A 13,929-nucleotide genomic window follows, 5' to 3' on the forward strand; every position below is an offset into this window, starting at 1 on the left:
GGGGAGTCGAACTACCAACCCTGAGGATAGCAGCTCAACTCATAACCCACTACGCCACCAGCACTCCTTGACACGGAGCAGGAACTCCAAAAGTTCAAAGACTGCTGGCCTCACCTCTGGCCTTAGCTGTGTCCTCTCCTGCAGTCCCTTCTCCCCCTGCCCCTGGCAAGTGCCCATCACACTCAGGGCCTGAGACAGGATGCCCCAGGAATAGTTAAGATGCACCCTCAATGGATGGTAGACCATACTAGCTGCTGGTCTACCTCCCACGCTCACTGTCGATGACACTACCAACATGAGGACAGAGCTTCCTTCTCGTGCTATATACACTCAGGCCTTGGTATGGGCCATCCTGAGCAGGGCCGCTTCACACTGGCTTGCTCACAGCTAGTGCGGGCAGAGAACAGAGATGGAGCCTCAGCATCTCGCTCTGCCCCCCTCCCCTCTGTCACCTCCTGCATAACCAAGGATGGGGACATGGCATTGAGCTCCCCTGGGGAAGCGTGTCTCTTGAAGTTGATGGCACTTGGAGCTATTTCGAATCTGGAGGCCTGAAGCCAGGATGTTGTTCAAACGGGCTTCTTCTCTGGGAGGGACTCAGATTTCAGGCATGTGCAAAATCATTTCACTCTCATTTCCTGAGTCACAGCCCCCTGCTTGCCTGACCTGACCTGACCCAGGGCCCTGAGGTTCAAATCCACTGTCTACTTCATGTGTTGTGGGTTGTCTGTGCAGTAGGTCTCAACCCAAAGCAAACATGTTGCCTGGATGTGGATTTCAAGGCATGGCGACTCTTGGATCCCCAAGAGGACATGGGATCACATGACAGTGTAAGGGAGCCCAAGGGGCAGTTCTACTCCGTCCCATGGAGTCCCTCTGGGTCAGAAGCAGTATGACGGCCGCAGGGGTAGGGGCTCCTGGCCAAGAGAAATGCTCTTTTGAAAGCAGACGTCTTAGGGTCCTTTGGTGGATTGCTTTGGGTTTGAATTCTAGAAAACTCTTCGCATCTTAAGCAATGGCAGTTCACCTCCTGTGGAGATGATTTCCGGCGGGCATGAGAGTTGGTGAAACAGAGCATGCAGTGGGAGCTGGCTACGAAAAACCCACGGGCACTCCGCTGACTCTTAAATCAGGTCAAGCGGAAGTCACGTGGCTTCTCAGAAGGCTGCTCCGCCCTGGAGGCGTCCCCAGGAGGACCTGAGTAGCACCCACTGCAGGCGGAGAGGTGTTTGCCCTTCTCCCTCAGATAAGGGACCCTCGCCAACAACCACACGTTTCCAAGTCAGCCAGAAGCAAACCCAGGGGCCAGCTCTGCTGAGTGACTGGCTATGTGGCGTGTCTTCTCTCACAGCGGGGACCATCTGCCTTCCCTGGAAGCAGTATTGGGAGGATGGACTGGGACAATCCAGGTTAAGCACCTTGCTAAGAGACTGGCAGCTAGGGAACTCTGTCTATACTGTGCTTCCCACCCAGTGGGTTGCAGCCCTAGCTGAACCTATCGCCCACATGGCAGCCCTTGGCTCACAGCGGGGGGCGGGGGGCCCTTAGTGATGTCTGCAGATGTTTTGGTTTGCCACACACACACCTGCAGGGGGAGGGGAGGAGCTGGTTGAGATGTTGTCAAAAGTCTGCAGCACTGGTTCTCAGCCTGCCTAAGGCCGCGACCCTCTAATACAGTTCCTCATGTGGTGGTGACCCCCCCAACCATTAAAATATTTTCATTGCTACTTCATCACTGTCATTTAGTTACTGTTATGAATTGGGCGAGCCTTGTGAAAGGGTCATTCGACCCCCAAAGGGGTCACCACTCATAGGTTGAGAACCACTGGCCGACAGCAGACTAGAGAGCTCACTGCTCCCCACAAGGACCTATGTGGTCCAAGATGTCAGCGGTGCTAACTTCCGGAAAGCTGCAGCAGCCCCTGCAGTGCCCAGTTCCTCGCGCTGCGCAGGACCTCGCTCTGTGCCGCCGTCGCCGCCACACTTACAGTGAGCCTGGAGGAAAGCTCCAGCGGATGTGGTCGTTCTGCCCACCGGACATGGGACGCAGGCAGAGCCACCTGCTCGTTCTTGGTAGAAGCCAACAGGGCAGGGAATACACAGTCCATCCTGGAAATAGCTTCCTGCAGGGCATTCCACTGGGAATAAAAAGAAATGGTGAGTTCCAGAAATCTGCCCCAAGGCTAACTCATTTCACATTTTCAAGACATCTATTGAGAAGTGGCGGCATGCCCACCCTTGGAATTGTAGGTGGAAGTGAGAAGAAGCCGACAAGCTTCCTGCACCCCAGGAATGGACACACTGATAGAGGGAGGGAGGTGTCAGCCAAGAACACCAGGTCTGGGGGAATGAAGCCGAGCGGTGGGGCGGAGCCATTGAAGAAGGAGACGCAGGATACTTGAGGAGGAGGAGCCAGCCCCGGGGGTACAGACCCTGGGGCAGAGAGTCCCAGGCAAAGGGGCCAACATGTGAAAACACCCTGAAAGTCAGGATGAGCTTGGATGGTGCCGGGCCTGGAGAAAGCTGAGTCAGGAGAGCAAGATCTGGGTAGCCCAGAAGAAGGCCAGGAGACGAAGTCGGAGCACCCCCTGGACACATGAAGGTGCACCCAGAGGCCTCCACGGGAACAATCCCCGAAGTGAAGGGGGTGCGGTGGAGGGGGCTTTTAGTTTGGACTGACTGGGGAGAGTGGCACACCCCACTCTTTCCTTGAGGTTCCTCTCCTCCTGTAGGACAAGGCCCTGGAATGCAATGTCACCAGGACGGAGCGGTAATGTGCCTGAAGGGCATATCCTAAGGTCAACTCCACGGATCTCTCCATAGGCCACCAAGCACACTCCATCTCCCGCTCCCTCCCAGGAAGACAACTGCTCAGCGCCTTCCCGGCAGTTAGCCCAGCGTCCCAGACAGAGTGTGGTGGTGGTGGCGGCTCGTTGCCCTGATGTTGATTCCCAGCCACAGCGATGCTACAGGTATCGGGTTTTGCAGGCCCCCCGATGGTCCAGCCAACGCTGGAGTAGCAAGGACCCTGAGTCTGAGTATGGGCTCAGCGTGGTTGATTAAATCAGAAACTCAAGCCACATCTTGGAAACTGAGCGACGTGTTTTTGCGGTCTACGCCGGGCCACGAAGATCCTCCCTCCGAGAGAGCAGTTTCGCTCCTTCTATGAGTCAGGCTGCTGACGATCATCCCGTGCGTCTCCAGCCCAAGTGTCTGGTTCCGCTGTCAGGGAGGTGGTCCTTGAAGTCACTGCTAAAGGACAGGGCAGGCTTTGCAGCTGCCTGAGTTGCCCTACCTCCAAAAGCCACGCTGCCCATAAAGGGACAGCCAGAAGGCTGCAGGGAACTAGCCCTCAGCGCCCGGAGCCCTGGCTGTGCTCACGGGTCATGTGACCTCTTCCCTTTCGCCATTTCTCCTCACCTCCGAGGGCAAGAGTCCTTCCCCCCAGAGAAACGTGTTCATAGCTTACAATGTGCTGGGGCTCGGGCATCACCTCCTCCTCTCCCCTAGGTGGGTGCTACTGCAATAACTGGGGGCTCATCCCTCAATAAAACCACTCGGTCAAAATCACCGGACACCCCCCTGGCCTCCGTTTCCACTTGTGTAAACTGGGAGAATTCCGACCAGTTGAAACGTGGATTTTTCTCGATTGCCTCCCTCCTGCCAGCCCCCACACTGGCAGTCAGTTGGCTGTTGAAAAAAAAAATCTTTAGAGAAATATGGTCACTGTCCCAGAGTTCCACTCCAACACACACTCACTCGCCACCCTCAAGTTCTTCCATGGAGTCTCTCACCGATCCAAGCCCCTTGCACCGGTCCCCATGGGTGGTCTAGAGACCAGAGAGTAACTGGACTGGACCCCACCTGAACTGCAAGCAAAGTCCCATGGCGATGCAGTGACATTCCCGCTGTCCCTCCCTCCCATCCCCGCCATGCCCTCCAGGGTGACCATCCAGATGAGCCCCACCCCCCAAGAGATGATACACAGAACCCTGACTCATCTTCACAGGACAATACTCTGCTTACAATCGCCCAGGTATGTTCCAGGTGTGGCCACGTTTTAGAAGGGAAAAAGCCAAGAAACATGGACCCAAAGACCTGACGACTTGGTCGCTCCAAGAATCCCTTCATGGAGAGAGGAGATGTATTTTGTAGAGGACAGAACCAAGACTATGAGGGTAGACCAATTGGAATTCCAGTCTCAGCCCTGCCAATCATCCATCAGGCTGTGGGCTGAGGGTCCATTAGCTGCCAGTGTGTGCTGAGCACCAATTAACTCATGCCACCCTCACAACCACCCCGTAAACTCAAACTCACTGCCAACAAGTCCATTCTCTATAGGACAGGGTGGAAGTGCCCCTGTGTGTGAGACTGAAACTCTTTATGAGAGTAGAAAGCCTCGTCTTTCTCCTACACGGTGGCTGGTGGTTTTGAACTGCTGGCCTTTTGATTAGCAGCACAAGGAGTAATCAAATGACCCCTAGCGATGCCTTCTTTCTAAGCCTGCAACTTATGAATATGTATGTACCTGGCATGCACGCATAAATAAATAAGGTAGCAAATGGAATCCAGGCTGCTAAAAAAAAGAAAGATGAATTATCTGATGTCATCACACGGTCCTTAGAAACAGGTGAGTGAGGCAGCAAAGAGGTGGGAGGAGATGTTGCTAGAGAGGAGTTGTCAGTGAGAAGAACCTTTGTTGACACTGAGGATGGGCAAAGGCCCTGAGCCATGGAATGCGGGCGAGCTCTAGAAGCTGAAACGGCAAGGCCATGCTCCCTCCCCAGATCTTCCAGAGAAGGACACAGCCCTGCTGCCATCTTGACTTGAGCCCAGGGAGAGCCCAGCCAGACGGCATAGCTTCCCAGCATCCACGCAGCACAACGCGTTGATAGGTGAGTGGAGCTTCCAGACTGAGACAGATGAGGGTGAAAGGTCTGGAGAGCTTCTGAAGATGAGCCATCGGAAACCCTACGACTCACAGTGGGATGTTGCCCTGCATGGTGCTGGGAAAAGAGCCACCTGGGTTACAGGGCGCTGGAATGAAACAGTGGCCACGCCCCTGGGCTGAAGCAGACCACGGGCCACGAAGCCAGGCCACACGCTGGTCTGTGTTCCATGGGGTCCCCATGCGCCGTAAGTGAGGACAGAAGCAGCAGGAAAGGAGAGGGGACCTACCGCACCCCAGCGCATCCCGGCCGGCTGGGCTGAAGGCTGACACTCTGTAGAAGCCGTCCATGCACCCGAACTGTGCGCTGGGAGAGGGGCCATCGTGCCCCCCTTGGAGGAAGCGCATGGAAGTGTCTGCTGGGAAAGTCTTCGAATCCAGATGGAGCTGGAACGCCCCGCTTCGGATGAGATCTGCAAAGCGCCCCACCAAGTCCTGGCCCACGAAGGCTTCCTCTGTCAGACACAGGATGGAACAGAAGGATCACCCCCTTGTTCTCTGCAAGGACCAGAGAGGGCCAAGGGGACAGGAACAGCCATGGGGAGGGGGTCTTTGGCATCGTCTGAGATGAGCATCTGGGATCCTGTCTAACAGAGGGGACAGCTGAGGCCCAATAAAGCCCACATGACAAGGCGGCAAACCTGGGTCACTCAGCTCTGGTTATTTCTTGTGGTCTCCGGTGGTGGTCCATACTGGCTTTGTCTGCCAACTCTTCAGTCACTAGTGAATGAAGGCACTTGTCCATCTCAACCTTTGGTGAGCCACCTGACATCCCCGGGCCTCCTTTTCCCCATGGGCAAGAGGAAACTGAGTTTGTCCCTCTCGCTCCCATTGAAGACCGCAGGACATAAAGTGCGTGGAGGCGCATCTCAAAGGACAGAAACTCCAGAAGGCTAAGTGATATTCCACCATAAGGTTGAACTCGGCCTTGAAAACACCTTCAGCCTGGCGAATGACAAGCATTTCCTAGGAAGGAGGTGCAGGAGCGCCACACCGGGGGGGGGGTGCGGGGGGTGTCCCAGCAAGCAGCCCACCTCCTTGCTTCCACTGGCCTCTGGGAAGGCAGTCCGTGACCCCACCACAGTTGCTACTGTCTGCACAGGTGAGGTCAAGAATAAACTTCTCCTTGACTGCACCTTCAAACACACCCGGGTCACCCAGACTCTCCGTGGAGGAGGAGGGAAGGAGGGCCTCAAGTCATTGTGCTGAGGGGAGTAAGCCTTCACGCAGATGGGTGCCACAAGAACCAAGCCCCCAAGGGAATCGGCCTCCTGAGTTCTACTCTGGCAACGTTTTCCAAAAGCTCCCCCTCGTGGAAAGAGGGAAAGCTCCCACCAGTCCTGGTCAGGAGGCGCTTGGCCGCTGGTTGATTGAAGAGAAGGTGGAGCTGATGCTGCTCTCTGGTCAGAAATACGTGGTTGGTTTCCTGCCGGGCCAGGAAGCTCAGAGCTCACACAGCCCGTGGGCCTATTACTTATTCTCAAATCCACACTGACATTCTCTGATTCACCGCCCTCAGAAACCGTGTGGTGCCCAGAGGCAGGCCCACCACCACTGAGTTCATTCTGATTCACAGCAACCCTGGAGAGGACGAGGTAGAACTGCTTCTGAGGGGTTCCAAGACGGTAAAGCAGGGCTCCCTAAATAGTGAGTCGTGTGAGATGCCTCCTATTAGAAGTTAGTGGGACCTAAATGTAAACCAGTGTGGCCTCCCCCACCTTTTGCTACTCGCCCCTTCGCCAGACTCTGGGCCTAGGAAACCCAGAGAGGATCAGGCGACATCCACAAGAGCATAACCACGCTCGCTGCTGTCCACAATGCTGTTGAATTCTAGTGAGCTATTGACTGGAATCTACTAGCAGGTCTGTGTGTTTTAGGACTTTGTTCCTTTCAGGCGCCAGGACCTTACCTCTCCCCCGGGCTTGGTCACCTCCCTGAGCGGAGATGAGAAAACTGAGTCCCAGAAAGGCGGTGTACCTCCCTCAGTGTGAGAAAACCTACCAATGTCCTGCACGTCGGGAAGCGAGGCTGCCGGGATGTCCTCCAGTCGAGACTTCCACGTCACATTCACGCCCAGCTGCTCCGTGGTTGCGCATGCCACCTGTACCGTGGAGTCGTCGCAGACAGGGATGGACACGGGGGACCCCAAACTCTTCACCTGCACCAAGAAAAAGGCTTTCCATTCAAGAGCAGTAAGCCAGTGTTTGGGGAGCCCAGGCCAGGCACCAGGACTGGACTTGTCCCTCCTGCATCCGGGGATGAGGTGGCTGTCCCCCTCCCCACCCACTTTCGTGAGTAATAGCACTCAGTACAGCCTGCTCCCGGAGGACAGCTTCCAAAGGTGTCCCTGGAATAAGAGTCAAGCCCTAGGCATGGGAAACCCAAAGTTCCCAATTCGTGTCACTGAGCTGCAGTGCTGGGGATGTCGTTGCTCACATGCCCACAATACCTATATCCAGGGGAGCACAAATCTCCCGGCCCAAAAGGCCTGTAGCTGCCACGGTACACCTGGTGCTCTGTGAGCACATAGACTGCAGGCTCCTGAAGGGCAGGGTAAGGTCAGATATTTGTGAGGTCCAGTGAGCCCCAAGCAGGACTGGATGCAGGCTCAGGCCTCCAGAGAGCTTCCCAGGCCCCTGTGCACAGTGTCCTCTTCCAAAGACCACCTACCCATGTGCTAAGACACAGACCCCTGAAGGAAGTCTATCTATACCCGCCTGGACATCTGGAGGAGCAGGGAGAGCTCGGGGGGTGGGGGGACCCAGGTGCCTCTGAGGGGAAACAAGCACCTTTCCCCAAGCCGCAGTTGAAGTTGGATGTGACCTTCGGCATGAGAAACCTCGGCCATCTTCCTGGGGTCAGGACAGGGGCCTCAGAGCCACCCACCTCATAAACAGACCTGGACACTCACTGTGGGCCAAGGTGTCATCCGACACATGCCGGATGCTCTCCCAGCCCTCCCAGTCCCCCCGCCCCCCGTGGGATGAAGTTTGCTGGTGGAGGGGGTGGTATATAGGGAGCTGCCACATAGGCCTTAGAGAGGATCTGCCACCTGGCAGACACTTTGTATAATTACATGCAGAAGCATGGCGTGACTTCTCAAACATTTTCCACCAGTCAGTTCCTGTGTGAAGTGTCCTAGGTATTTTCGTGAGTTCAGGCTCTAAAACAGAGACCCGTGTGGCAGCTGGGGAATCACCTCGGGGATGCTGAGACCTTTTGCCTGCCTGAGATCACAGAGGTGGAGCTCCTGCACCCCGAAGACGCCACCACCCCGCAATACCTCCGGAAAAGCCCGGCCCATTGTCCCACTGGATCCACATCCTCGAGGGTGGGGCCACTCTCCTCCTGCCGAGGTGACTGCTGGGAGGCTCCGCACGGCTGGGGAAGGCCCTCGTCACACGGCAGGAAGTGGTGTCTCGCTCAGACACCTGTGTGTCTCCAGCTCTTAAAGAACCTGACCTGTCCCAGATCTGACGAGCATGCTGTCCTGCAGCTGGCCACCCTCAGACACCAGGCAGCTCTCCACTCCAGGCTGGCCCATGCCCAGGCTTCCCTCGGACCCCATCTCAACCTGCAGCAAGACCCTCAGCTCGAAGGGACCCAGGATTCGGGAAGATTCTGCTCCTCGCTGGGCAGGGGCTAATTTCTTCAGGGCAGTGAGTGGTGGCATCGGCATTCCCCTCAGGGCCAGAGCACGAGGTCGTCCTTGATGGCCTTGGCTCTCACTCTCACGGGCCCTTCTTGCTGGTTCAGTCCTGTCAGTCCTGCCCCCTCCCCACCTCCATTGTCCCAGATTCTTCAACCTCTCAGTCTACACTGTCACCGACCCCACCCTCAGCTGAGACCACTTCCAGGGGCCCCCTACCATTCTCCACCCAGGCACCGGAGCGCGCTTTAAGATCCCCAACCACCCGTGCTAATCTCATACTAGGACAATAGGCATGCCCTCCTCCTCAATGCCCCCACCCCAGGTTTTATGGGCACGTTCCCGTGAGAGGAGCCCCGCCCTCTCTGTTTCCTCTGCAGACAGAGATTCTTCCCCTCAGATGACCACGAGGCCCTACCTGTCCTCCCACAGGGCCCTCAAATGCCACCCCTCAGCCTGGCCCCACCTGTTCCCAGTGGAGGGACTTTGTGGCCTTCCTCTTCCCGAATTACAAGATGGCGGCACTACGTGGGCTCCTGCGTGGCCTGTAGGAGCTCGTCCATGCCAAGGGGCCCAGGGTGCTTGGCGTGTAACAAGTGCTCGATACACACGTGACGACTTGATCCAGATACGGGGCAGAGAGCCTCTTTATCTGCCAAGGGCTGCTTGCATATCTGTAACATCATTCCTGGGCCGCCCTGATTGTGGTAATGACATCAGTTCATGCCAACTTGAAGACATATAAAAGTGTAGGGGTGGAATCCAACCTGTCAATCAGGTCACAGCCTGCTGGTGCCTCCTTGTGGGGGTGGCCTTCTTCTATAAGGAGGGTCCTGGGGAACCTCCCCCATCTCTCTGCCTTCACCTTCCTGCTGGCCAACCTTGTTGCTGCCAGCCCTGTGATGCAGCCACCACCACTGGATCCACAAGACTGTGCCCACCGGCCTGTGCTCTCCCTGCATCCGGCATCACTGCATGTGGCTGTGTGAGTCTGAAAAGGGACTTATGGACTAGTCTCGGACTTATGGACTTGATCTGCATGGGGATGGGATGTGTTCTCTCTCGATACAGAATTACTTCTTGCTGTATAGTTCTCTCTTACACATATATGAGTATCACTCGTGAGTCTAAAGAGGAACTTACGGACTAGTCTCGGACTTATGGACTTGATCTGCATGGGGATGGGATGTGTTCTCTCTCAATACAGAATTACTTCTTGCTGTATAGCTCTCTCTTACACATATATGAGTATCACTCGTGAGTCTAAAGAGGAACTTATGGACTAGTCTCAGACTTATGGACTTGATCTGCATGGGGATGAGATGTTTTCTCTCTCAATACAGAATTACTTCTTGCTGTATAGCTCTCTCTTACACATATATGAGTGTCACTAGATTTGGTTCTCTAGTCAACCCGGCCTAACACACCGATCAAATATTGAGCTAACTCACTCCGCACGTGATGGCTGCCTCTCTGTGATGAGGTGTGTGATGTCAGCTGGTATTGATGGTTGTGGAAGCCTGAGGACCGAACATTCCCCACCCCTGATCTAGAAGAAATGGCCGAGGATGGGCCGGTAGGCAGCCCACCTCTGCCAGGAATAATGGCTTTGGTCAACTGGCTTTCCCATTTGGAACCTCAGTTTCTCCACTGGTTCACAGGAGTGAGGGGTCAACCATTGAAGCCCCGAGCTCGGTAGTGCTGGGCCCCTGGTTGGGGCAGGCTGGGCTGTACCTGGATCTCACAGAAGCCACGGGCTGTCAGCTCATCCAGCAGGAAGACCTGGAAGGCTCGCAGCAGGCCCGCGTAATCGGCGCTGCACATCTTGCCGGGCGGGAGGCGGAGCTGGAACTGAGCCTCTGTCTGCACCGTCTGCCAGGGCTGCACCCCTGCGGGCAGTACCAGAGGTCAGCAGGCTGAGGTCAGAGGCCAAGGGTCCCTTCTGTGCTTTGTCCACCACATGGACAGCCCTCCCTCCTTTCATTATAATCCACGCGGCAGTCCGTCCTTACACGGTGCAAGCCCTCCATGTCTCGGAGCACCCAGTCCTGCTTCAGCCTCTGAATCAGGGGTGCCTTTCATTTGAGGGGAAGGGGAGTCGAAACCACGCCTTGCTTGGAAACCCTGCCATGAGCATCACTCCCCGGGGCAAGCATGGCCACAATCAGGACCATGGCGCATGCTGCTGCAGACAAGGCGCGGGCGCCATGTCTGTGGGGAATGGCAGCTCCCAGGGTGGCCCAGTGCACAACCTGCATGACCGGATACAGTGGCCCTGCAGCTGTCTACTTATAGAGCTCAAGATCCAAGCCTCTCTTCCCCGAAGTCCTGGGTTCCTGGTCCCAGTCTGGATGGCCGCTTGGGCCGCCCAGAGACAGCTATAAGAACAGCCCCCTTGTTTGTTCAAATTGCACTTGGAACTCTACTCTAGAGGGGGCTTTGCAACAAACCCATCCTCTGACACTCTGCCAGGCCTGGGGGCTGGCCTCTTTCCCATGTGCCCATCCGGCTGCTTGGTGCCCGGGTTGATCTCACTGTGAGTGACAGGTGGGCGTGGCCAGAAGTGGGGTCAGTGTGAGGGCCCCATATTGAAACAGGCCAAGATAAGGCTTGTCTCAGGTCTCCCACTGAGCAACACAACAGCCCTGCAGGTCTAGGCAGGCCCAGGAGAGAAAGCGCTGCTCGCAGTTACCCTCAGAAGCCAACGCGGTCTTCCTGAAGCTAAGACACCCCAGGACAGCTCAGAATGAGGAGCCGGCAGTTCCAGAGAGGGGGCACAGTGCCACCTGTCCCTCCCTCTGGATGTGCCATCTGGCCTCTCTGCTCCTTGTGCCACGCTGAACATGCACGGATGCCACCTTGGCTCTGACAGGTGAGTGACAAGGAGTCTGCAGGGGGCGGGGGTGAGCGGGGGCCACATACTCTGGCAGGCGTAAGCCGGGGGTGCGCCTGTCTCCCAGCGTCTGTGTCCTAAGTTGCACAGCAGGGCCCTCAGCGGGAAGGCGCTCTGGAACCCCTGGCGACACTTCAGCTGGCAGCGCTGGACGGCAGCATCTTCCAGGCCTGAGTCCTCCTCACACAGGACCATCCCATCAGCAACGGCAGCCACAAACGGGAGTGGGCACTGCGGACCTGGGAGATGGGAGCAGCAGGTGGGGGCTGGGCCCCGGCAGCTTCCCCTCTGAGGGCCTGCTCAGCCCCCTACCTCTCTTCCACCTCCCCACCCCCACCCCACGAGGGTCCGCTGTCTCTCACTCTCAACGGACCCCGGCCTGGGTCAAGCCAAGATTTGCAGGACCCATGGCCCAGGGTGCCCCTTGGGGAGACGGTCCCCCACTTACGCTCACAGGCAGGTTGGCTTCCAATCACTCGGGTCCCAGGCACCTCCTCCCCATTGTCCAGAACGCACCAACAGCTGCCTCCGACTGGGTCACATTGCACTGGGGAGAAGCCCCCAGCCCCTGCCGCACAGGCCGGGGTGTAGCCTGGGCCAGCCCTCCTGGCCAGGACTCTGCTCCTGAGTGCCTCGCAGAGGCTGGGGCCTGGCATGGGACAAGCAAGTCAGCTCAGAGCACCGACTTTTGCACCTGCTCCCTAAACCTACATGACTATTTCAGGCTGCGTTCACCTACTACCACCTGCCACTACAGCCTCCCACCTCTGTCTCACTCTACCCACCCACCTCACACCCACCCACCTCCATCCAACATCACCTGCCTACAGGGCCCTCTAGGGGCCTGGGCTGCCTCCTCCCAGGGTGATAGACTGCTTAGCTCTGCACCCTCCCCTTTGCTCACCTTCACGGAATCTGAAGGCAAAATCAGTAAGGGCATGGGCAGTAAAGAGTTCAGGATGCCAAGTGTGATGGGGAAAAGGCCCAGCCCCTTTAGTGCCATGCCAGCACCCACACTGCTCTTGGAGAGGCCGGGAGGCTGGGCAGGGCAGGCAGAGAGCTGAAGGGGTATTGTAGGTAGCAGAGCATTGTTGTGGTGGCTCAGGGGAGCGGGTCCACACAGACAATTGACTCACGGACAACTGGTACCAAGCTATGCCCACAGGATCCTGAAGTGTGAGGGGCCTAGAAATGCCAGTGTGCCCTGAACTTGACCCTGAGGAGAGGGGCAGCAGTGGTTTCCTACAGACAGGGGACCCCACCTCCCCTGCTTTTCTGCACATCCTTGCAGAGGGCAGGAACCAGATGGAAGCACAGGGGGTTGGCAGGAGTCCGCTGGGACTTTAGTGCCATGAGGCGTCACCCCTTGGAAGCATCATTGCCCACTTCAGTGGGCACGGCGCTGCTCCCCACTTCCCAGGGACAAAGCCCAGCCCAGCCCTTACTACTCCTGTTCCTCCTGAGAATCTGTGAGGGGGTGGGCATTGCCCCTAGTCTAGAGGTGAGACCCAAGGGGGCCTCCACTGGGGAGGTGGGTGACTCACATGGGGCATCACTGCCTGCATCCTGGCGCTCGCCCTCTCCAGACACTGGGTCCACACACCACGTGCTGCCCTCGGATTCCTGCAGCCGGGCAAACTCTCCTGTCTGAGACAAAACCCAGGGCACAGGATCATTCTTCTCCCCCCCCCCCCACCAGACAACTGGCAGTGAGTGGTCTCTCCAGAGGGGTATGGCAGGGGCTGAGGTGAACAGATGCCATGGGGGAGACCCCATCATTTGAACTGTTGGTCACAACAAGCCGGGAAGCAGGGGCTGCAGGAAAGACAGCCAGCCAGCAAGTAGCCTGGGTCCTCACATTCATCGCTGACCTCAATCAGAAGGTTTGTGCCTGAGAGAAAGGATGTCCTGATACTCACGGCAACATGACAAGCCAGTGGGCAGTAGGCAAAGGGCCAGTCATGTCCCTGCACTGATAGGAAACAACAAACGCATTGAGTTCAAACTCAGAGTCGATGCCGACTCACAGCGACCCTATAGGACAGGGTAGAACTGACCACTGGTCTTCTGAGACTGTCACTCTTCATGGGAGTAGAAAGTCTCATCTTTCTCATGCAGAATGTGGCTTTGAACATCCAACCTTCTGGTTAACAATACAACCACTAAAGCAGCAATGTACACGGGGGTACCAAAAGTAAACAAGAATCGCGCTGGGGGGAGTGGAGCTTTCGGAGGATGCATTTTTCCTGCTAGGGGAGCATCAAGCAACTCGCTCTGAGTTAGTGCACCCAGTGGCGTCGCTTTGAAAGGTTCTCTCTGGTCACAGTGATTTTTAAAGTGAAAGTAGTTTTGCTCCAACCTCGTTTTTTGTGATAGCCAATTAGAGAGAACGGTGTGTGGCTGTGAAATTTTGTTTGCTGCTCAGGAAAAAGGCTGCAG

The 13,929-nt window shown here is 56.5% G+C and overlaps 1 protein-coding gene across 1 annotated transcript in view; it reads right to left on the bottom strand.

Annotated features, from left to right (window-relative positions):
- The window catches only part of TG (thyroglobulin), a 179,896-nt gene that overhangs the window by 135,307 nt on the left and 30,660 nt on the right, over positions 1-13,929 (bottom strand). Inside the window, exons 15-21 of the mRNA XM_075549234.1 lie at positions 13,035-13,137; positions 11,939-12,139; positions 11,520-11,729; positions 10,332-10,486; positions 6,950-7,106; positions 5,179-5,403; positions 1,989-2,138 (exon numbers count right to left, since the gene is read on the bottom strand). Coding sequence (XP_075405349.1) covers positions 1,989-2,138; positions 5,179-5,403; positions 6,950-7,106; positions 10,332-10,486; positions 11,520-11,729; positions 11,939-12,139; positions 13,035-13,137 — 1,201 coding nt within the window. The remainder of the gene's footprint in view (positions 1-1,988; positions 2,139-5,178; positions 5,404-6,949; positions 7,107-10,331; positions 10,487-11,519; positions 11,730-11,938; positions 12,140-13,034; positions 13,138-13,929) is intronic.

Source organism: Tenrec ecaudatus, chromosome 5 (genome assembly GCF_050624435.1).
Source record: "Tenrec ecaudatus isolate mTenEca1 chromosome 5, mTenEca1.hap1, whole genome shotgun sequence".
Classification (NCBI taxonomy): domain Eukaryota; kingdom Metazoa; phylum Chordata; class Mammalia; order Afrosoricida; family Tenrecidae; genus Tenrec; species Tenrec ecaudatus.